Source organism: Syngnathus scovelli, chromosome 8, assembly GCF_024217435.2.
Source record: "Syngnathus scovelli strain Florida chromosome 8, RoL_Ssco_1.2, whole genome shotgun sequence".
Lineage (NCBI taxonomy): Eukaryota > Metazoa > Chordata > Actinopteri > Syngnathiformes > Syngnathidae > Syngnathus > Syngnathus scovelli.
The window spans coordinates 15,648,162-15,668,651 of NC_090854.1; the positions used below are offsets into that span (position 1 = coordinate 15,648,162).

Sequence of the window (20,490 nt, forward strand, 5' to 3'; positions counted from 1 at the left end):
TACACGGACTAATGTTATTACAGTAACACATGTGAGGGTGTGCAATCATCAGGCAGTAGGCGGGGGACACCCTGAACTGGTTGCCAGCCAATCACAGGGCACACAGAGACGAACAACCAGTTGCACACGCGCTCAGACCTATGGGCAATTTGGAGTGCTCAATCGGCCCATGTTTTCGAAAATCGGGGCGCCCGGGGAAAACCCAGGCACGGGGAGAACTTGCAAACTCCACACAGGGAGGGCCGGAGGTGGAATCGAACCCGCACCCTCTTAACTCTCTTAACCGTGCTGCCCTAACAATGACCGATTTATTAAAAATATATGAGATTTACGTAATGTTTGATTCAAGCCACAAAATGATAAGGATTTATTTAACTGTAGTGTGTTGTTGTTGTTGTACATAGTGCGAAGTGTGCAATGGCACGTTGGGCCACCTGAAAGCGGGCGACAGCATGTGGGTGTACAACCACATGGTGCACTGCGAGAACTGCTTTGACGTGACCAGAGGTAAGAAACACACCTTCGGACCTTTTATGACAAGGCAAATAAGTAAGAAATCAAATCAATATTTCATCCCGCAGATAAATGGCGTCACTGATCTTGCACTTCAACTTCCTTGGTGGAAAAAAAAGGAGAGATTCAACATATTAGAAAAATTGTTCGGGGGGGGGGGAGGGGGTCAAATAGGTTCTCTTTTGCATTCATATTTGCATTGATTCAGGTGTTTAGGATGATCTTGAAGGATGGGCATACATATAACAGCTTAAATAGATATATTCAATATATTATTTCTGATATTCTCTGAAGGCTTTTAAGGGACTCTTCATTTATAATGTGATGATAGCAATACTGTGATGTAGATGGCCGGGGTTGTTATTCCTGCGTGCAATAAAAGCGGTCACTGTATTGATATCAAGATATTGTGTCATTGTGATTCATATTTAAATGTTGTACAAACAAATACAAAGCAGACATAGAGTAATTCCCCCACATTGATAATTAATTGAATAAAGTGATAACACTGACCATTAATGACTCTTACACTAGGGAACATAAATGTTGAATAAAGTGAAGACACTGATCATTAATGATTCTTGCACTAAATATCACTATGCAACATTTTTGTTTGAGACTCTCCTTGAAAATACGCACGCCATAAAAACGAAATATATAAAAACAAACACTTCCTGGCCATGTGGCGTCCAGGAAGCTGCTGACCAATCAGAGGACAGCTTACAAGTCATGCCAGCATCAGCATCCTCCGCGCATGTGTGTGTGTGTGAGAGTGAATGCGTGTGCATGAGTGTGTGCGATGCGGGTTCCAACCGTAGACGTGGGCCACCTTCATCCGAATTAAACCAGAAAGGACTATTAAGTGCTCCAGTGTGGAACGCTTGACGCGATCGGAGCCGTCTCTCCATGTGCACGGCGGTGGTGGCAAATGGACGCCGAGGTGCTGCTGGGTCCCCCCGTGATGGCGGACGTGAACGGCAACAATAAGCTGGCCAATGCCGAGCTGGAGGTGCTCAAGCTGCAGGAGCTAGTGCGAAAGCTGGAGAAGCAAAACGAGCAGCTTCGGAGCAGGGCCAACGCGGTAAACAATTGTCCCGTCGCCTCCCGCCATCAGCATCTCCAGCAGAACCACCGCCAGCTGCAGACAGGTTCTCCGGCTGTCAAGGATCCTTTCCCGACGAAGTGTGAGACCCAATTCCCCTGGGAGCCCTTCGCCTATTTTCAGCCCAGCTCGTCGTCTCTCGATGCCGCCGAGGACAACGGGGTGGCGGGGGAGGAGGACGATGAGGAGGATGGAGGCACGACGGTTCTGGACGAGGTTGACGTATTGGACCTTAGCACCGTCCTCACGGTGTCGGAACCGGAAAGCTGGTAATACTCTTTTTAAAAAAATACTTTTAGTTCTGATTATTTCTCCTTGTGTTTCCATGTTTTTGATATTAAGAATGCAGAAACCCCCCCCCCCCCCACTCAAGTTGAATATATTAATCAAATATTCATCCATCTGTTAGACAAATCAAACTTTTAAGCCACTACCACCTTAATGTAAATTTTTCTCTTATACTGTGCTTTTAAGTTTACATACAAATCAGGCTTTAAGCCATTAAAGAAATGCACAATTATCAAACAAAGCATTGAAATATAACCACAAGATGATCCCTGTTCAGTCATAACTCGTATTTTCCAAAAAGATCATTTCTTTAGCCTAAACGTGTAGATGTGGGTCAATTATATTTAACACCGAATGCATTTGGCACCCTTGATAAAAGTCTTTGCAGGAAAGGAGGTAATATAAAAGGTTCCCCTCTCACCCCAATAAATGCCTTACAAGCAAATAAAAGCTTTGTTTGGCATATAAAATCCGCTCCTCCTATCATGATATGAAGAACTAAATCATTCCAGTTGTATTTTTACATTAGTGCGTTAAATTCAAACGTGTTTGTACTATATATTACTTTATAGCAATCTATCCTAATTAAATACCTTACCCCTATTCAACCCTTTGCAGCTAAGTTGACGCCTATATGACGAAATACGGTTCATTAAAATGTGTGTTTAAAAACAAAGACCTACTCTCTAATAAATGCCTTACCCCTTAATAAATGTGCATTGAGTGCACTTTTTCTCCTAAGACTTTAGCGATCGTTCCAAATCAGCAGGAACGAGAGACACGTTATGGATTTGGAAGCAGGCTGTTATTTTTGAATCCGCAACGACAACGCCGACTGCTGCTCGTGTGTGATGTGATGTCGTGGAAAGTGGAGCGCACGGATGAATCCAGCCATGAGAGGAGGCAACATTGAACCGCTTGTCTCAGCACCAGCCTCCATTTAGAAGACAAGAAATGGCAGCGTGGAGGAGTCTGACTGTGACCTACATGCTGTTGTAATCGGCCGGCCGAGTTGAGATGCACTGTCATTGAACTCTACCAGCCCTGTTTTCGTTCTGACCCAAGGCTAAAGCAGTGAGATTTTGCTAGAATAGGTGTAATGGGGGCGTTTGCGCCGTTGTGGGATGGAAGTAGTTCCTCATTTGCATTAAAATCATTGCAATTGTGTTTCTCAGGCTTTATGTGAGCACCAAAGCCATGTTGCACGGCAGCGACAGCGGCCTCAGCCCTCTCCAGTGGTGCAGGCAGGTCCTGGACCAACCGGGACCAGAAGTGGAGCTGGCGAGGATGACGCTGTGCCACAGATTGGACCAAGGTAACCTGCACGAGCACCGCCCGGCCTTTCGGATTAACGTCTGTGGCATCATGCTAAGCTGCGACACATGTTGCTTGTCATCCTACATGTGCGCAAATGAACATCTTGTGACACTGAACATGAAATGGAATTGCCAAACGGTCGCCAGCTAGAAATTGTGAACATGAAGTGGATTTTGAACATGTTCAAATTTTCCTTGCAACAGGAAAAAAAAAAAAACATTTGACAAATACTGGGCAAGCGTTTGGTGAACATTTGCGACCTTGAACGAACCTTTACGTGAACACACGTTTGGCTACTTTCACCGACTAATGTTCATTTCTTAGTGGAATGGGGGCTTAACTTATCTCTTCCAAGCTCATGACACTTTCCTGGGTGTCACAGCAAAGTCCCTGGATTTGGATTAAATTCAAAATGACTAAATGCTTCAAAAGCTAATGAAATTGGAGCAGAGCGGATAATAAAATAAATGTACATTTGAGAAGGTCCGATTGTGGTTTTGGAAAATAGGATGTAACCCACATATGTATGCAATCCCTTGTTATCCTCAGATTCCGCCAGAAAAAAAATCAAGTAATCTGTTGTCGTAATCTAATGCATGTACAACATCGATGGCGGTATGTCGGGAAAAGATTAATATTTGGCTGACGACCCCTTCCGGCTTTGTTTGTGTGTCCAGCCAAGCGATGGCGAGGAGTGTCCTCTGTCCGACCGTACAGCTGCATAGACGGGCTGTCCGCACTCAGTTGCCCCATCCTGCCTTACTCCAAACCTGCTGCAATAAGCGACACCACAGGTGTGTTTTTGCGTGAACACAATATCAATGCACGTGTGTACTCGAAAAACCCGTGGGTCAAAATGAAGCCAAATTGAGGCAATAAAACTTTTGGGGTTATTCATTCAAACTCAAAAGTGACCCACTAAACAACCCGACAAATTGGTTTGTGGTATTTTGTGTCATCAGACCCAACTTTTTTTAAAAAAAAGAAAGCCAACTTGGCCCTTCTTGCTTCAATTTGGGTTATAGCTCAACCAACACATTTTAGATTGTTTTAAAAGACAAATAATAATAAAATAAATAAAATATAATCCTTGAGATGCTTTAAATGTTTCTTACTCTACGCTAACATGGCTAATTGAATATTGGTTGGGGAGGCACAGCAGCATGAAGAGAAATGAAGAGAATTATTTGTTTCCTTTTTTTTTTAACGCGGAAACACAATGTCAACACATAACATACGCTAATGTTGCCTAGACTCTTGGGAAGGTGGAGCAGCTTGAGAGAAAAAAAAACATATTTCAAGCACAAAAACAATATAAACACATCCCAAGCCTTTAACGCCTCATAATTTAAGCTGATTATCAAATTAGGATGCTTCCTCTAGGGGGCACCAGAGGACATCTGGGATGACTCCAACAACTAGATTGGGGTCAAACGTTTTGTACTTTGGGATAAAAGTAAAGATAAAAGATTTCATTATCTTGGCTAATTTAGTGCACAGGTAAAGCACAAGTCTTGAATTCTAATTGGCACACTCCCAATTTCCCGCAGTGAGCAGATTAAGATTAGATGGTGGGGAAAAAAAACGATTGAGAGCTCAAACGAATTTCGTCCACATTATATTACTGTAGTAAGTGTAAAGTGGCATGCCAGCGCACTTTGGATTTGCACGTTGTCCTCAATGGGATTAAAATCTGTTATCCTTTTCCCATCTAAGCTCTGCCGATGCCAACGCTGTCGCCGTCACCGTCCGGCCCTGCCCTCCCACTCAGGCCGAGCCTCAGCCTGGACAGGGCCCCCACTTTCCTGTCGAACTCCACCATGCACAGTAAGATATTTGTTATTGGGGCAAAAGTAACTTAGTAAAAGTAACTTAGTAAGTAGGTACAATTACAAATTACTTTGATGGTAGATTCAACAAATTGAGCTCCCTCTGCTGCATTTTAGATGTTGGCCGGCGGCACGCGGCCATCAGCCCTCAGTCTTCCATGGATAGTGAGGCAGGCATTTCCGAGATGGATGACGACTCCATCTCCATGGGGTACAAACTGCAGGACATGACTGACGTGGAAGTCATGGCCCGCCTTCAGGAGGAGAGTGAGTCAACGATTCATGGTGGAAATCAAACCGTTTTACTTTCATTTAAATAAAATATTCCGCCTGGTAGGTCTGCGTCAGGACTACGCGTCTACCTCAGCAACAGTCAGTCGTCGCTGCTCCAGCTTCTCTTTGAACTCGCTCCGCCGCAGCGAAGTGGATCTGGAGGAGGATGACGAGGAGGATGAGGAGGAAGGTTACGATCAGCTTCCTCCTCCACAGCCTCGACTCTTCCGCACGGGCTCGCTGCAGCGGGGCGGCCTGTCTCACTCCCACACCTTCTCCAGCTTCAGAGACTGCAGGCGCAAATCCACTGCCTCGAGCCTCTCGCTCGGGGGGCTGGCACCCTACACGGGGGCCGCCGGTCTGAGCGGGGAAACGCACGCGTCCTACAGGAACAGCGCAGGTAGCCTCCGTATTTTTGCTTACCTAAAGGCTCTTGAGCACATTATGAATCTTGTTCATGTTCTGGGTGGGATCTGCTCTTCCTACCTGGATGCTCCAGTTGTTTTTTTTTTTTTTTTTGTCTTAGGTTTGTTTTGTTGAGAATTTGTTGCTCTTATTTTATCTTAGCATATAGCAAACTCCTTTTAGCTTATGATCTTGGCATACTTTAGCTTACATTATTTTTGCTTTTGTTTTGCCACGGTTGTATAGACATTAGGTTGCGGAGAAGCATGCCTAACCTGATGCGAGCTCCCAGCATGCCGAGCGTTCCCAGTATCCCGAGCGTTCCCAGTATGCAATGCCTGGCGTCCCCCGTCAACCCACCGTCCCACGGTCCCTCCTCCTTGCCAACCATGTCCTCCCTGCGCAGCAGCCTCAGCTTTGACTCGTCGAGCAGCCTCGCACGCCTCCAGTCCTCCAGTAAGACCCTACGTATGTGTGTTGATGTCATCTCGGGACGTCCAACATCTTCATACAGCTTTTATCCGAATGTATTCTATGTTTGCTAAACATAATTGAACTCAGAATTGTTTCATAGTTTGCCTTTTATTTTAGATTGTTTATTAGTTCAAATTATTTGACCCAGATTTTACAACAGTCACCTTGTGTGCTACAGTTCCTTCTCCGGGCCAGCTGAGTCAACGCGTCCAGAGCGTTGGTAACTTCCCCGCTGCTCCTCGCCACGCACTCAAAGCCACCGCCTACGTCAGCCCCACTGTCCTGCAGGGCCCCTCCGCCTTGTCCACCTCCACCAGCCTGCACTCCATTTCCAGCAGCACGCCGCTGCCTCAGCCCCTCAAGCCTACCGCCATCTCGGTACCGCAGCCCGTAAAGACCCCCGCTGCAGCTGCCCAGTCCGCTCTCCCCCGCAGCTCACTCCCTCGCCCCGCCTCCTTTGTGGGCCTTGGTGGAGCTCCACGCTCAAGCAAAATTGCGCAACCTACGCGCAGGTAAGATTCAGAAGCCAGCCTACTTATCGCCGTTTTCAAGTAAATATATTTGTTTGCTAGAATGCTCGCTGGGCAACCACTGGTTGCAAACATTCCACTGAATTTCAGCCATTATTTTTCAATTATTATTCATTTATTTTAGTTTAAGTTTTTTTTTTTATTTAGGTTTGTCATTAGGTTTATTTCCCAATTGTGATATTTCATAATTGTAAAATTCTACTCATATATCATACACACCTATTTCAGTTCAGGTCTTTGCAGCTTGCTCTTTAATGAGTAAAATATGAATGGAGACGAGTCTTGATTATTCTATTTGTGACTCTCACTTGCAGTTTGCTGACACCCCCAAAGAGCCTAACCCCCCTAAGTACCCTGAGGGATGCTAGCTGGAAAGATGGCTGCTATTAACGTTCCACAGGTATCTTCATAACAATACTAATACTACTCGTAATAAACAGGGTCCCGCTGCGTTACTGACTGTAACAATTGTTTAGCTGCCACCCAAGAAAGAATGACTGTTTTTCTTTTCTCTGAAAGATGACGTCTATAGATCCAGCAGGCTGGATCAATAATAAAGCAGGGGTGGGGAACCTGCAGTTCCTGGACCAGATATGGTCCACCAGATCATTTGAACCGGACCAAAAACAAGTAAAACCTCAAAGTGGTAGAAATTCAAATAAAATCCACAGAATTTGCAAATCATATTCATAAACAGGACGCCACAGTGCCACCCTCCGGCCCTCCCTGTGTGGAGTTTGCATGTTCTCTCCGTCCCTGCGGGTGTTTTCTCCGGGCACTCCGGTTTCCTCTCACATCCCAAAAACATGCAAGGTTGACTGAACACTCCGAAGGTTCGAGTGCGGATGGTTGTTCGTCTTTGTGCCCTGCGATTGGCTGGCAACTGGTTCAGGGTGTCCCCCACCTACTGCCCGATGACTGCTGGGATAAGCTCCAGCACGCCCGCAACCCCCGTGGGGAGAAAGCGCTACAGAAAATGGATGGATGGATATTAATAAACATGTTTGATGGCAGCATCATATTTTCTTATACATTTCGTAAGGACTTTATAAAAATGAAAAGGCATCTATCGAATCGAAAAAAGGTTCCCCACCCCTGTTTATAGACACTTGCAATATTCCGCTAACCAGTTGTTAAATGTGAACTCTTTACTACTGTAAGTGCGCGTGTTGATTGGTTGTCTGCAAGCTAAAAATATAAAAGATTCACGCTTTTGTACATGTGTTTTTGAAATCTCTCGAACTTTTGTCACTGTGGTGTAAAAATGATGAAAACTGTTTTGCTACATGCTATGTTTGGAAGTGGTGTCACATTCATCACATTCATATCACTTCTATTTACTGGCCTCCTGTTGCAGCACTATTATCAAAATTATGTGAATAACACGAAAACTTTTTGTTTTGGGTTATTTAAATGATGACTGTTCTTGATGTGAATATTTGGTGTTTTTTTTTAATGTTAAGTTTTTAAAAAGAAATACTTAGTGTAACCGGTCGCTGCATTGATACTGCACATCATCTCTGATGAGTTTTACCATATGTATGAAGAGGATGTTTGAGGAGACTTTTTAAAGTAAAATAAAAGGTTTTGACAACATTGTGTCTTCTATTTAAGAACATCTGTGGAAGGAGCTGAAATTTGTCTTTTTTGTCCGTTTGTCATGGGACAAAACCACAGGCAAAGTTGCTTCAACCAAATATTACTTTGCCAAAGGCATGCATAAGATGTTTTCAGTTCATGCATTTGGGCAATTGAGATTATTCGTAATTATGGTGTCAGGATATCCTCTGATTTTTTAATTTTTTTTTTTTACCCATGCTACTCCTCACATTAACATAGTAATGGGACAAGCCCGTCAAGACAAAACTACTCCAGTCGGACCGGCTGAACCTGTCGAGAGGCTGTGCTGCCCCATTTGGAACACCAGATGATGAGCAGCAGGGTGGAGATGCTCTCCGCCTTCTTTCTCATCAACATCATCCAATGCCAGACCATCCAGTACCAGACCTCAAGTACAAATAACTTGATTCTGCACACTCAGGGAGAAAGGTCAAGCTTTGCATTAACTTTGAATAGTTTATATAAAAGACAAAAGCCAATATGGATTCCTGTTTTTTTAATAATATGGATTTAATTTATTGTATTCAATACATAGGGGTAGATTAATGTGTATAAATCTGGAGGATTTTATCATGGACATTCAAATAATGCCGTTTATTCATGTGAAATTGACCCAGTTATGACACCCAATCACATGCGCTCTTTCGTTCTGACGCAAAAGTGGCTTGCGGTGGGGGAGAGCGGAAGCATTGTGTAATGCCTTCAAAACAAGAGAATACTTCTAGTTTGACGGCAAACACTCGAATAAAAGGTGTAAATCTTGGCTAATTTAGATACAATTCCGTTGTCATTTATATTTATATATTAATTAAAGTTATTTCAAAATATTTTAACATTTATTTACTTGAATGGTATTTTATTTTGACACTCTACCGTGTGTATTTTTATCGTTGCCCCCCGCCTTCATTAGCAGTGGACAGTCTGTTTCCCTCAAAAGCGTTAATACACACGGAGTTAAAGAAAGAAAACCAACACGTTTACGGTGGACATTATGGTCATTTGGATCCAACAACCAACTTTGAGGAACACGGAACGCGTTAAAGTGAATGGTAGTTTTTTTGTTTTGTTTTTTTAAACATGTTTGACGTTTTCTCGTGAGCGGATGTGTCCTTGTCAGCTAGCCGTGGAGGTGGAGCGCGAGGCGGTGTCATATCAGAAAGCTTCCGCTACGTGAGGTAAAAAAAAGAAAAAACTAGACCCAAAAATGGCTTCGGTGTTAGGTTGCTTTAATGGACCCGAAGTGTTGGAGGACATAAGCCACGCTCAAGGTTTAATGGGGGAGTTGAAGGCGTTGTACGACAGCCGCCTCCTTTCGGACGTTACCATCGAAGTGGACCCCGACGGAGAACCACTGGAGCCCGGCGAAGGTGCTGTGAGAGGGGGGCCCTCGGGTGACGACCCCGTCCAGCTGTTTTACTGCAGCCGCAACGTCCTCGCCGCAGCCAGCCCGTATTTCAAAAGCATGTTCACCGGCGGCTTGACCGAGAGCGTTCAGGAGAAGGTAGCCATCCGTGGGGTGGACGTAGAGTCCATGTCGGTCATCGTGGACTATTGTTACACGGGTAAAGTGACCATCACGGAGGGCAACGTGCAAAGGCTGTACGCCGCCGCCAACATGCTCCAACTTGAGTACATCAGGATGGCCTGCTCTGGCTTCATGACCCGCAGGCTGGACCTCGCCAACTGCATAGGTGTTCTGAAGTTCGCAGACACCTATGACAACCCCGAGCTCAAGGAGAGCGCTCGGGCATTCATTGCCAGGAACTTTGTCCAGCTGTGCATCTCAGGAGAGCTGTGCGAGCTGGACCTGCATCAGTTGGTGGAGCTGCTCTCGCTTGACACTCTGGACGTGACCTGTGAGCGCGAGGTGTGCATGGCCGCCCTACGCTGGATTGAAGTCAACGCACCACCCAAGAAGGAGGATGCGTTGCGGGCGCTGAGGTGCGTGCGCTGGAACTTGTTCACCGAGAGGGACAAGCGTTACCTGGAAGGGCTGGCGGCGAGACCCTTTGTGGAGAAATACCTGGAGTCCTTCTTCAACAGGCCCTGCGCTGTGGCTGCGTCTCTGGACGTTCCCAAGCATAGGATAGGCGTGAGCGCCAAAGAAATGATCCTGTTCTTTGGTCTTCCCAACGACAACATCATGTGCTGCGACCCGTACTCCGAGGACCTCTACTTTGTGACGCCTCCTCTCCTGGATCTCAGCAGCCAGGATTACAAACGCTCCACCATGGAGTCCCTCATTGCTTGTTCCAGCCCAGAAAACAACCTTTATCTGGCGTCTCACCTCTCCAAACACTTCTGGCAGTACAATCCAGTGCTCAACAGCTGGCAAGAGCTTGCGGAGAGACCGCTTGGGAGGATTCACTCGGGGATGGGCTATCTAAATGGTCACGTGTACCTCCTGGGGGGGAGGAACCCTGTGACGGACGCTCGTTTGAAAGAGGTGGAGTGCTACAGTGTCCAGAGGAACCAGTGGACCTTTGTGGCTCCTCTGCCACATTCATTCAGTAAGATGCAGGTGGTGGCGTTGAACGATCACCTATACGTGGTGAACAAGCGGCGCATGTTGTGCTATGATCCGCGCCGCAACCGCTGGCGCCACTGCGGCTCGCTGCGGCGTGACAAACTGCACAAGGCGTGCGTGTACCAGGACCAGATCATCTGCGTGTGCGACATCCCCGTGGTGAAAGCCTACAGCCCGGCACGGGGCGAGTGGCGGCGGCTGGCCGACATCCCCATCGACAGCCGCGCCCTCAACTACCAGGTAATCCAGCACGGTGGCAAGCTGATGCTCCTCACGCAGACACTGCTGCAACACAACAAGAACCGCGTCCTCATGCACGAGTACGAGCCCACGCGAGAGTGCTGGAAGAGCGTCATGGCAGTCTACGTGTCCACGTTGGGGCCCGTGTGCGTTTCCACACGCGTCTATCCAGCGTGCCTCGGCTCGGCGCACAGCTTTTCGACCGAGGAGGACGATGATAGCGGATCCAGTGCCGACTGGGACCTAGACGGCTTGACGGACGCAGATTCGGACTCTGCCAGCTCCAGCTCATTTTCGGATGAGAACTGGTAGTCGTTACTCAAGCAAACCAGATCCATTTTCTCAACCACTCGACAGGCAAGATGGAGTTTATTCTTCACAGCGGGCTTTCCTAAACCTTCGGTTCCACATCTTACGAAGATTCCTTCCATATTAACACAAATTTGACGTATACTGTACAGACACTAATGATCTGTATTCACAACAATACAAGACACTGAATGACTACAAATGTAAAGCCAAAAGTCATTCATGCATTTTCTTTGGTGCTTGTTCTCATTTGGGTCGTGGGTTAGTCTGAGCCTATCCCAGGTGACTTTGGTCAGACCCTGGATTGGACTGGTCATCAGTCAAATGAAAGACCCTATGTCATTTGCCAAGAAATCGTCTACTTGCTTCTTGATCAATAGCGTAGCATCAGCCATACAATGAAAATGGACCGTACAACCATTTTTGATGACTAAGCTAAAAAGCCTGTCTTGACTATTTCTTTCCAGGCTCACTGTCCTGGAAGTGTACACGCTGGACTTGTCCCCATTCAAAAACCAATAATAATAGTAACAATAATTAAAACATTTATTAGAATTGTTTGCATCAGGCTGCTTCTACCTGCTCAATTTCCAAATTGTTGAATTCCAGAAACAGCTCTGAAAAGCTAGTACAGCTTTAAAATCTTTATTCAGGGAGCAAAACGTGTCAAGCTCACAACAATTAGTAGTGTGGGTGATATCAAACACAAAGCATATTTCTTTGCACTTCAATTTTGTGTTAAGTGGCTATTTTCTTTGCAGGCGTCGCGATTGCCGTCTTTGTATTACGCATAAGATTTACTCATGTTCTGTTTTGAATCGTTGCCACACTCACAGGACCAAAACATCTCCAAGAGGTATTAATTTAACAATTAAGGACTGCTCGACATCAAATTGAGAGCTGTTTCTTATGTATTGGTTATATGACTAACATTTAATATACATTGTTAAATTCATACCTCCTGTGGGTCAGTCATAACTAAGCACTGTTGTTTTGAAAGAATTTGCAAATTTTGTGTGCACCTAATTACATGCACAGTTGAGTGCATTATGCTGACTCAGGTTTTTTTGTACCTTCTAACAAAGTTAATGACATGGGTGTGTGGGTTTATACCAGTGTTTTGTTTTTTTATTTAATGAATATGTTTTGGCCCTCATTTTAATGGCCATTTGCCCCTCCACACACACACACACATACACATTTTCCAATGTTAACCAATTAATTGTCATTGATTCCATCTATTCTAGTTATTAACACAAGCCACAATACAAGTTCATGTGTTCCGCTTCAAGTATTATATTCATAATATTGTAATAGTTACTTCCAAATATGTGTATATGTTATGATTACATGTTTTCTATGGTGAATAAATGCAATTTTAATATATTTTTGATGTTTGTGTGTATGACACAAAGAAAAAGAATTAGTTTTATTGTGCCTGTCAATAAACCATGTGATTCAATAGATGTGGTTTTTGCTGCTGTTTCATGGGGAAGAATCGTGCCAAAAATAAATATCAAATATGAAATCAAGGCCAAAAATATCCTGGCATATTGATATTCTCGTACTCACAACTATGCCATGTTTAAAAAGAAGATATTTGATTTGAACATTCAGCCTGAATCTTAGCCGGGTCAGTAAAGTGGAATAACCCAATTTATTTGTAAATGCGTCAAGAATTCATCAAGTTATAAGCATTTAATTGAGTAAATAATTCAATTTACCACCGACTACTGCACAGCGCAATGAGGCAGTCCTCTGTTCTAAGATGGCCGACCAGTGGCGCCTTTCCTATACAAATCTATGGGCTCAATGACTACAGGATGTATAACAAATACAATGCACGTACTTCGTCACTTATGGGGATTCTAGAAGTCATTTGTGATGACATTTTGCTTGCATTTCTGCTGAATACATTGTGACTAAGCGCCATAATGTGCGTGCTTCAAAATGCACGCACTTTGAATCCAAGTCATTGCATTCTATTAGTTCAACGCCAGATGGCACTAAATAGTTATCGTTCAAAAATAAATGAAAAAAATGCAATTTAGAAAGATATTAATATTTTGAGGTATTTTTACGTATAAATGAATAATAAATCAAAGGTAAAAGTTAAAAAGTTAGAATGGACATTTAATTTTCGGTGTACGGACCTTCTCGCTAATTCTCACGCCGCTCTCGCGAGATTCCCCAGGTGGGCTGACTCGTCCTCCCGGCGAGACCATGAGCGATGGCAATAGAAAACAAAGACGGCGGTGCCTCGGTCTTTTTCGACTCCTTAGAGCTCTCATCGTCGTCGCAATATGACGGCAACGCGTCGCTGTGTCAGGTTTTTAAGATCATCGTCATAGGAGACACCAACGTGGGGAAGACATGTTTGACGTACAGATTCTGTGGCGGATCTTTCCTGAAGAACCCCGAGGCTACCATCGGGGTTGACTTTAGGGAGAGGACTCTGGAACTCGATGGAGAAGTCATCAAGGTAAGACCATGACGCACTGCAGGACGTCTAATAAAACGTTACCCCAATATAAACAATCAATCTAAACTGCCAATAAGCATTTTCCATGAAAAAAAGGTTGCCCCCCCACCCCCAGTAAATATTTCCCAAAAATCTGAATATGTGAATCCTTGGGTGCCAGACTTTTTTTTGTTTTGGAATTGGCCTCAAAACAAACCCATAGTAGTTAGGTCCAACTTAGTGCTATTCAATGTTTTTAAAATATTTTTTCCTTGGGGGACAGTTGCAGATTTGGGACACAGCAGGCCAGGAGCGTTTCAGGAAGAGCATGGTGGAACACTATTACCGCAGTGCACATGCTGTCATCTTCGTGTACGACGTCACCAGCCTGACCACCTTCCGGAATATCCCCGACTGGATCGAGGAGTGCGGTCGTCACGCTGTGGGGCCGCTGGTGCCCCGGGTGGTAGTGGGCAACAAATGCGACTTACGGGACCGCCGTGAGGTGCCCACGTCGACAGCGCAGTGCCTCGCCGACGGACACAACATGCCCCTATTTGAAACCTCGGCCAAGGACCCTGCAGAGAAGGAGCACGTGGACGCCATATTCCTGACGCTGGCCTACAGGCTCAAAAGCCACAAACCTCTGAGACTGAAGCCACCGTCTGAGAGCGACGTCAGGCATCTTTGGGAACCCAGAGAGCAGGAAACGGTAACCTGTCACTGCTGATAGTTAGCTTTCAACCAGGAGCTTCTTGTGACTTTAAACCGTCATCTGTCTGCTGTTATGCACTCATACAGACAACGCAGAGGGACACGTTTGCACTATGTTTCTATGAAATGCATGCAAGTAGTAGAATAGGATGTATTTATTTCCAGTGGAAACTCCAAAGTTGAGCACAATCTAACCTTGATATTTTGTTCCATCATTATCAAAGCTTATGTTTATATATTGTTCCATGATTATCAAAGTTTATATTTTAGTGTCATGTAAGCATTTTATTTACAATGTCTTAGAGGGGTGAAAAATTGGCCTTTGCTTTTTGTTTATTTTCATCATTTCAATTCATGTTCTCCTGCATGGATTCGCTAGCCAACAGTCACTGTTTATACCTTGAATCCAAAAAGTACCCCTAAATGTCCCAACGTCAGATTGGTGGTACCCAGGTCGTGGGTTTAATTCCGGCTCTGGGCTTTTCTCCCACATTCCAAAAATCCCTTTGTGCACTCCAAATTGTGCGTAGATGTGAGTGTGAATGGTTGTGTGCCCTGCGATTCGCTGGTAACCACTCCAACCCTCGTGAGGAAAAAGCGGTACAGAAAATGGATGGATAGATAATAAAAGAGGTGGAACAAAGTTAGAAAACGAGATTTTAACTTGTGACGCGCAGAATTGCGGCAGTACCTTTGTGCCAACCACTCTAGCTTGTGGCACTCATGAGAAATGTGATCGACCTCAGGAAAAACACTTCCGCTTTTCTCTGTCTGGTGCCGCCATAAATGAAAACTGAAAGGTTCCTTAGTGGGGCTTTAAATGCAACAGTAGCGATAACATGAAATGTTTTTTCTCTCTGGTACAAATAAGCCTTGAAATGCAGACAGCCATTCCACTCTGGACCACCTTGAATTTCATCACATGCCACAGAAGTGACTGATGTGGAGTTGAAGTGATTTTTGAGTTGTTTGTGAGCCCGCAAAATAAAAGTGGTTTGATGGCAGAAAGTTGAGCTTGGTTTGTTTGTTTTTTTGTTTATTCATTTTAACATTTTAATTGATTGTTACAGTATTATTTTTCTTGCAACATATTGTGATTTGTACAATAACAGTAAAATATATTTTTTGGAACATGATAGTTTGATAAATACCTCTCAACTTAACACATATTAATGATATAGTTTACAATAGAAGTAGATTTAGTATTAATAAATACAGTATGTATGTACGTGTAGATTCTGAACAAAATAAATTATACATATAAAATACAAATACTGTGCATGACGCACCACTAGAATTATATTAATAGTAGTCAAACTACTACATATATACATACATATACATTATATACGTGTGTGCGCGTATATATATATATATATTTATACACACGTAAATATACTAAATTTGTCAGCCTTGGGCATCAGGTACTGCTTTCACAACGCGGCCATTGCTAATGGTGCCTTCAAAGAACCTCGGAAATTGTGAAAATTGACGTCAAAACCGTTTTGACCACGAGTTGGTTCATTGTATGTATGACTTTAATATGTAGTTTTGCCATAGACATAAGAGGGATAGTACGAAAACCCGCTCGCGTTGATGTTTTGTATCAAATTTAAACAGGAGAACACCCGTATATAATTCATACAGCAATTTTTGTGATTTTATTTATATACACCCTGCGAATATAACCCTTTACATTTCCTTGAGTTTCTACGGTACTTGAATGCAGCCTTGTAATCTCGCCATCTGTATTCTTCACCAGGCGTCTCCGCGGCCATGGTAACACCCCATAGTGGACCTCCGATTCAAAAGGACTCCATAAATATATCCTTTTAACGCAGGTATGACGATTATTTTCATGTTGCTTTTGTTGTCAACAATAACAATAGGTGCACCCTCAATTGTTGCTGTGTGGCTTTTTTATTATTTCTCGCCACCCGGTTTGTTGTTGTCTGGAAGCGATGCTATTAGCAACCGCTAGCCAGATTACAATGATTTCGGTGAATGAAGTGGATGAGGCGAGTGGATGGACGTAGGCGAACAGGTGCATGCATGTGGTGTGCGCTTGGATTACATTATCAAACTTGGAAATATGCACAGCTATACCCCACTAGACCCTAACATAATGAAAACATAAAAGTAAGCATTATACCTGCAAAGGTAGATTGTTTTTTTTTTTTCAATGCAGCTCGTCGTGGATCCGAGGAGAGGTGGCGTTTGGCCAGTAGATGGCACTAGGGCGCTGGCCTACCATTATGAAATGTAAAAGAAGTAGAAAGGATGAACAGATTTCAAAATAAATGTAGCCTCCATGGATAGTTATACAATTAATGACGGGTCAAATTGTTTTGCATATATTGTCTGATTTGTACCGTGCATCCTGCCCAGTGGACACCAAAATCCTTATAAATTACAACATTGTACATGTTAAACATTTACAGCCATCTTTCCTGAATTATATCTGAGCACATCTGGATAATCTTTTTGCAATGTACAGGAATCTAGTTTTGGCCTACTTCGATCAGGAATTAAAATGCTCAAATCTAGCCCAGTTATGTGTAGACTCCAATTGAGACTGTTGACAAGGTAATAATAATTAAATAGAACTTCTGCTATTTTTTTTAACCTCAATTCCTTCACATTTTGATTATAGTTGGCATCACTTCCCAACAACCCAGCAATTATATATTCATTGCTAATGCTGAACAATGAATCACTCTTCTTCTTGTCTTTTGTCTCATAGCTGTCATGCACATGAACCATGAATCTGTCTGAAATCGACGACAATGCAAAAAAGGGTCGTGAGTATGCATTGCTGGGAAACTACGACTCATCCAGCGTGTATTATCAGGGCGTGCTGCAACAGATCAACAAACACTGCCAGACCCTTAAGGACCCGGCGCTGAAAGTCCGATGGCACCAGGTGAGTGCTTTGTGTCATGATGCACTTTCACAGCAGCTAATCCGGTTTTCCTTTGGTGAATCAGGTGAAACAGGAGCTGACGGAAGAGTGGGAGCAGATTAAGAGTATCGTGGCTGTGCTCGAAGCCTTCAAGACTGAGAGGCCGGTGACCGTACCTGTTCCTCAGTCGGGGGGAAGCACCGAGGACCCGGCAGCGTGGCCGCCTCCCATGCCCGCGGAACACAGGTGAGTGTACGGTACTGAGGAAATGGCAGCGGTATGATATGATGACATGTACGAAATGAAAAAGTTGCCATGGATAAAGACGCTTCCAGGGATTAGCGTTTGACAATGGCGATCCGTGCAACACAACTCACAAGATAAACAAAAGGAGCTGACAGATTGAAAGAAACCAATTTGCTAAGTACAAGAAGACTAATGGCACACAACAAAGACACACGTTGGGAGAACACAAGGGATGGCAGGGAGTCGATTGGATGGGAGAGAAGGGACTTGACTAACAAAGACAAAAAACAAAGTCAACACTTGTGTTATTGAGACTACTGAAAATTGAGATTCTGTAACCCTCAAGTGTTTTGGTCCAACCAACCCAGTTTGATTTTTGAGGTCCACTTCCACTACATAGGAATCCCGTCGTAATGAAGCGTCCCAGCAGCGTAGTGAAGCAGCAGAAGAAAGAGTCTCCTGGTCTGTATCATCGAGGGGAAGGACAAGAAGGTCGCGGGCATTTCAAATCTAAAGGCCCAGGCGCCAGAGACGCCCGTAACATGAAATCTCACGATGAGGTTAGTTTTGAAATAATTGTCGGGAAAATCTAGGATTCGCGACTTCACATCTTTTTTTTTAATCATTAGGGAAAGAAAGGTGAAAAAGAGCACAGAAAGTTTGATGGTGCGGGACACGACAGCGAACTAGTGGAGTCACTCGAGCGAGACATTGTGTCCCGCAACTTGAATGTACACTGGTATGAAACGCACACATACACATTGCAATGTTTTGGGTTTTTTTTCCCTTTACATTGCTGACTACTGAATTCTTTGGGAAGGAATGACATTGCCGACCTGGAGGACGCTAAGAAATTGCTAAGAGAAGCTGTGGTGCTGCCCATGTGGATGCCTGACTTCTTCAAGGGCATTCGACGGCCCTGGAAGGTACACACACACACACACACAAACACACAATCCCATTAATCTGAATGTTCCCTATTCAGGGGGGAAAGTTGCTATGAATAGCAAAAATCAGCAAGTCACCGAGATATGCCCCCAAAAAAAGTTTGCAACTGCTACATGGTGGAAAAACTTTTTTTTCTCTAACCCGAGGCCTGATGTAATGAAGCTCCTCCAAAATAGTTGCTTTATCTTTTTCTTATCAATTTGTGAATTTTTTCTCCTCACGTTTTCATCTGCATTTTCCCGTTAAACTGAAAAGTGACGCTATATACACAATTTCCCCTGTCACAGGGCGTGCTAATGGTTGGCCCGCCGGGTACAGGCAAGACCATGTTAGCCAAAGCTGTGGCAACAGAATGCGGGATGACTTTCTTCAACATGTCCTCGTCCACACTTACCTCCAAATACAGAGGCGAGTCGGAGAAGCTCGTCCGTCTGCTCTTTGAAATGGTAACAAATTTACATGCGTGTTTTTTGTGACTCGAAAACAATTCAAAGATTTGCGCGATTCACGCAGGCCCGCTTTTACGCGCCAACGACCATCTTCATAGATGAGATTGACTCCATCTGTAGCAGAAGAGGAACGTCCAATGAACACGAAGCCAGTCGCAGAGTCAAATCTGAGCTTCTGATTCAAATGGATGGTAAAAAATACATTCTCTTTACGTTTCACCTTATTTCATCTTCTCATTTGAATGTTTTTTTCCCCCTACAGGTGTGGGTGGTGCTCAGGACAATGACGACCCTTCCAAGATGGTCATGGTCCTCGCCGCAACCAACTTCCCATGGGATCTCGATGAGGCATTGCGCCGACGTCTGGAGAAGCGAATCTACATCCCTCTGCCGACAGGTGACCTCTTTGACAATGGAAAATTGCCCTGTACTCTAATATCTAATTTGCTTATATGTTCCATCCTAATGTTGATTTTTTTTTCTTTTGTAAACACTTGCTAGCTGTGGGTCGCGTGGCGCTTCTAAAGATCAATTTGCGGGAGGTGGAGTTGGCTGCAGACGTGAACCTGGACCTTATTGCAGAGAAAACTGAAGGCTACTCGGGAGCAGACATCACCAACGTCTGCAGGTTTGTCCACAGTAAGACCGATTCCCGAACAAACTCAACCATCTTTTTAATCATTACCTCCAGGGATGCGTCCATGATGGCCATGCGGCGGCGAATCCAAGGCCTCAGCCCCGAGGAGATCCGAGCGCTGTCCAAAGAAGAGCTGCAAATGCCTGTGATGATGGAGGACTTCACACTCACACTCAAGAAGATCTCCAAGTCTGTCTCCGCCGCAGACCTGGAAAGATACAAAGCCTGGATGTCTGAATTTGGTTCGGGGTGAAGGACTTTTTTGTGGTTAACTAACCTCTAATCCTGATGTTGAGTATGCCATTGATGAACGAAAGTTTTTTGAAGCTTATTCAACTGCTTCTGTTGTCAACTAGGGATGTCTTTAAAAATATTTGAAGAAAGCAGGCCAACGTTTACACTATTTCCGTGTCGCTGTTCTGTATAAAGCTCACCGACACTGAATTGCAATGTCCCTCTTGAGGTTGTGGCACAGCTTTAACACTCGCTGTGTGTCAGGGAACCCTCAAAGCCAGGACCTGGGTGTAAAATTTTAGTTATTTATGCTTGTGTTTTACATCCAACCTCTCCTGTGCTCTAGGAACTTTTAATGTGCTGAAATACAATAAATGAATTTATGGCCTTGGTTATTTGTATTGGATTATTTTTTTTATTATTAAATACCTCTGTAGTATATATGAATGAAATATATTGAATATATGAAATA

At 44.1% G+C, this 20,490-nt stretch overlaps 5 protein-coding genes across 13 annotated transcripts in view; all 5 read left to right on the forward strand.

Annotated features, from left to right (window-relative positions):
* Positions 1-916, forward strand: part of scel (sciellin) — a 7,030-nt gene extending 6,114 nt beyond the window's left edge. For all 6 annotated transcript variants that reach the window (XM_049728897.1, XM_049728898.1, XM_049728900.1 and 3 more), the window contains 2 exons: positions 405-507; positions 582-916. In XM_049728897.1, coding sequence (XP_049584854.1) covers positions 405-507; positions 582-598 — 120 coding nt within the window. In that variant the 3' untranslated portion in view covers positions 599-916. The remainder of the gene's footprint in view (positions 1-404; positions 508-581) is intronic.
* A 158-nt stretch (positions 917-1,074) lies between these two features.
* Positions 1,075-8,325, forward strand: slain1a (SLAIN motif family, member 1a). Of its 4 annotated transcripts, XM_049728892.1 has the most exons (10): positions 1,075-1,884; positions 3,079-3,218; positions 3,898-4,014; positions 4,937-5,047; positions 5,167-5,316; positions 5,387-5,722; positions 5,974-6,195; positions 6,380-6,713; positions 7,046-7,131; positions 7,251-8,325. In XM_049728892.1, exons 1-9 carry the CDS (start codon positions 1,442-1,444, stop codon positions 7,119-7,121), a joined length of 1,929 nt encoding a protein of 642 aa, XP_049584849.1. In that variant the 5' UTR covers positions 1,075-1,441; the 3' UTR covers positions 7,122-7,131; positions 7,251-8,325. The 4 variants fall into 4 exon arrangements, with proteins under 4 accessions (XP_049584849.1, XP_049584848.1, XP_049584851.1 ...); XM_049728891.1 differs by having other exon boundaries at positions 7,046-8,325; XM_049728894.1 differs by having other exon boundaries at positions 5,974-6,183; positions 7,046-8,325.
* A 913-nt stretch (positions 8,326-9,238) lies between these two features.
* kbtbd7 (kelch repeat and BTB (POZ) domain containing 7) lies at positions 9,239-12,891 on the forward strand. Its single transcript, XM_049728896.2, has one exon. It carries the CDS (start codon positions 9,556-9,558, stop codon positions 11,428-11,430), a length of 1,875 nt encoding a protein of 624 aa, XP_049584853.1. The 5' UTR covers positions 9,239-9,555; the 3' UTR covers positions 11,431-12,891.
* A 715-nt stretch (positions 12,892-13,606) lies between these two features.
* Positions 13,607-15,615, forward strand: zgc:101559 (Ras-related protein Rab-33B-like). Its single transcript, XM_049728904.2, has 2 exons — positions 13,607-13,909; positions 14,172-15,615. Exons 1-2 carry the CDS (start codon positions 13,658-13,660, stop codon positions 14,616-14,618), a joined length of 699 nt encoding a protein of 232 aa, XP_049584861.1. The 5' UTR covers positions 13,607-13,657; the 3' UTR covers positions 14,619-15,615.
* A 536-nt stretch (positions 15,616-16,151) lies between these two features.
* Positions 16,152-20,409, forward strand: katnal1 (katanin p60 subunit A-like 1). The gene is made up of 11 exons (XM_049728678.2): positions 16,152-16,443; positions 17,346-17,525; positions 17,590-17,750; positions 18,151-18,310; positions 18,380-18,489; positions 18,571-18,676; positions 18,986-19,144; positions 19,212-19,338; positions 19,410-19,544; positions 19,649-19,775; positions 19,839-20,409. Exons 2-11 carry the CDS (start codon positions 17,364-17,366, stop codon positions 20,035-20,037), a joined length of 1,446 nt encoding a protein of 481 aa, XP_049584635.1. The 5' UTR covers positions 16,152-16,443; positions 17,346-17,363; the 3' UTR covers positions 20,038-20,409.
* The last annotated feature ends 81 nt before the right edge of the window (positions 20,410-20,490 follow it).

Bases quoted from the DNA above. Each gene is read 5' to 3' on its own strand.
- slain1a (XM_049728891.1), top strand. From the start codon at position 1,442: ATGGACGCCGAGGTGCTGCTGGGTCCCCCCGTGATGGCGGACGTGAAC. The intron at 3,219-3,897 runs GTAACCTGCACG...TTGTGTGTCCAG, and splicing joins GTGCCACAGATTGGACCAAG to CCAAGCGATGGCGAGGAGTG. The intron at 5,048-5,166 runs GTAAGATATTTG...GCTGCATTTTAG, and splicing joins GTCGAACTCCACCATGCACA to ATGTTGGCCGGCGGCACGCG.
- zgc:101559 (XM_049728904.2), top strand. From the start codon at position 13,658: ATGGCAATAGAAAACAAAGACGGCGGTGCCTCGGTCTTTTTCGACTCC. The intron at 13,910-14,171 runs GTAAGACCATGA...CTTGGGGGACAG, and splicing joins TCGATGGAGAAGTCATCAAG to TTGCAGATTTGGGACACAGC.
- kbtbd7 (XM_049728896.2), top strand. From the start codon at position 9,556: ATGGCTTCGGTGTTAGGTTGCTTTAATGGACCCGAAGTGTTGGAGGAC.
- katnal1 (XM_049728678.2), top strand. From the start codon at position 17,364: ATGAATCTGTCTGAAATCGACGACAATGCAAAAAAGGGTCGTGAGTAT. The intron at 18,311-18,379 runs GTTAGTTTTGAA...TTTAATCATTAG, and splicing joins ACATGAAATCTCACGATGAG to GGAAAGAAAGGTGAAAAAGA. The intron at 19,545-19,648 runs GTGACCTCTTTG...AACACTTGCTAG, and splicing joins CTACATCCCTCTGCCGACAG to CTGTGGGTCGCGTGGCGCTT.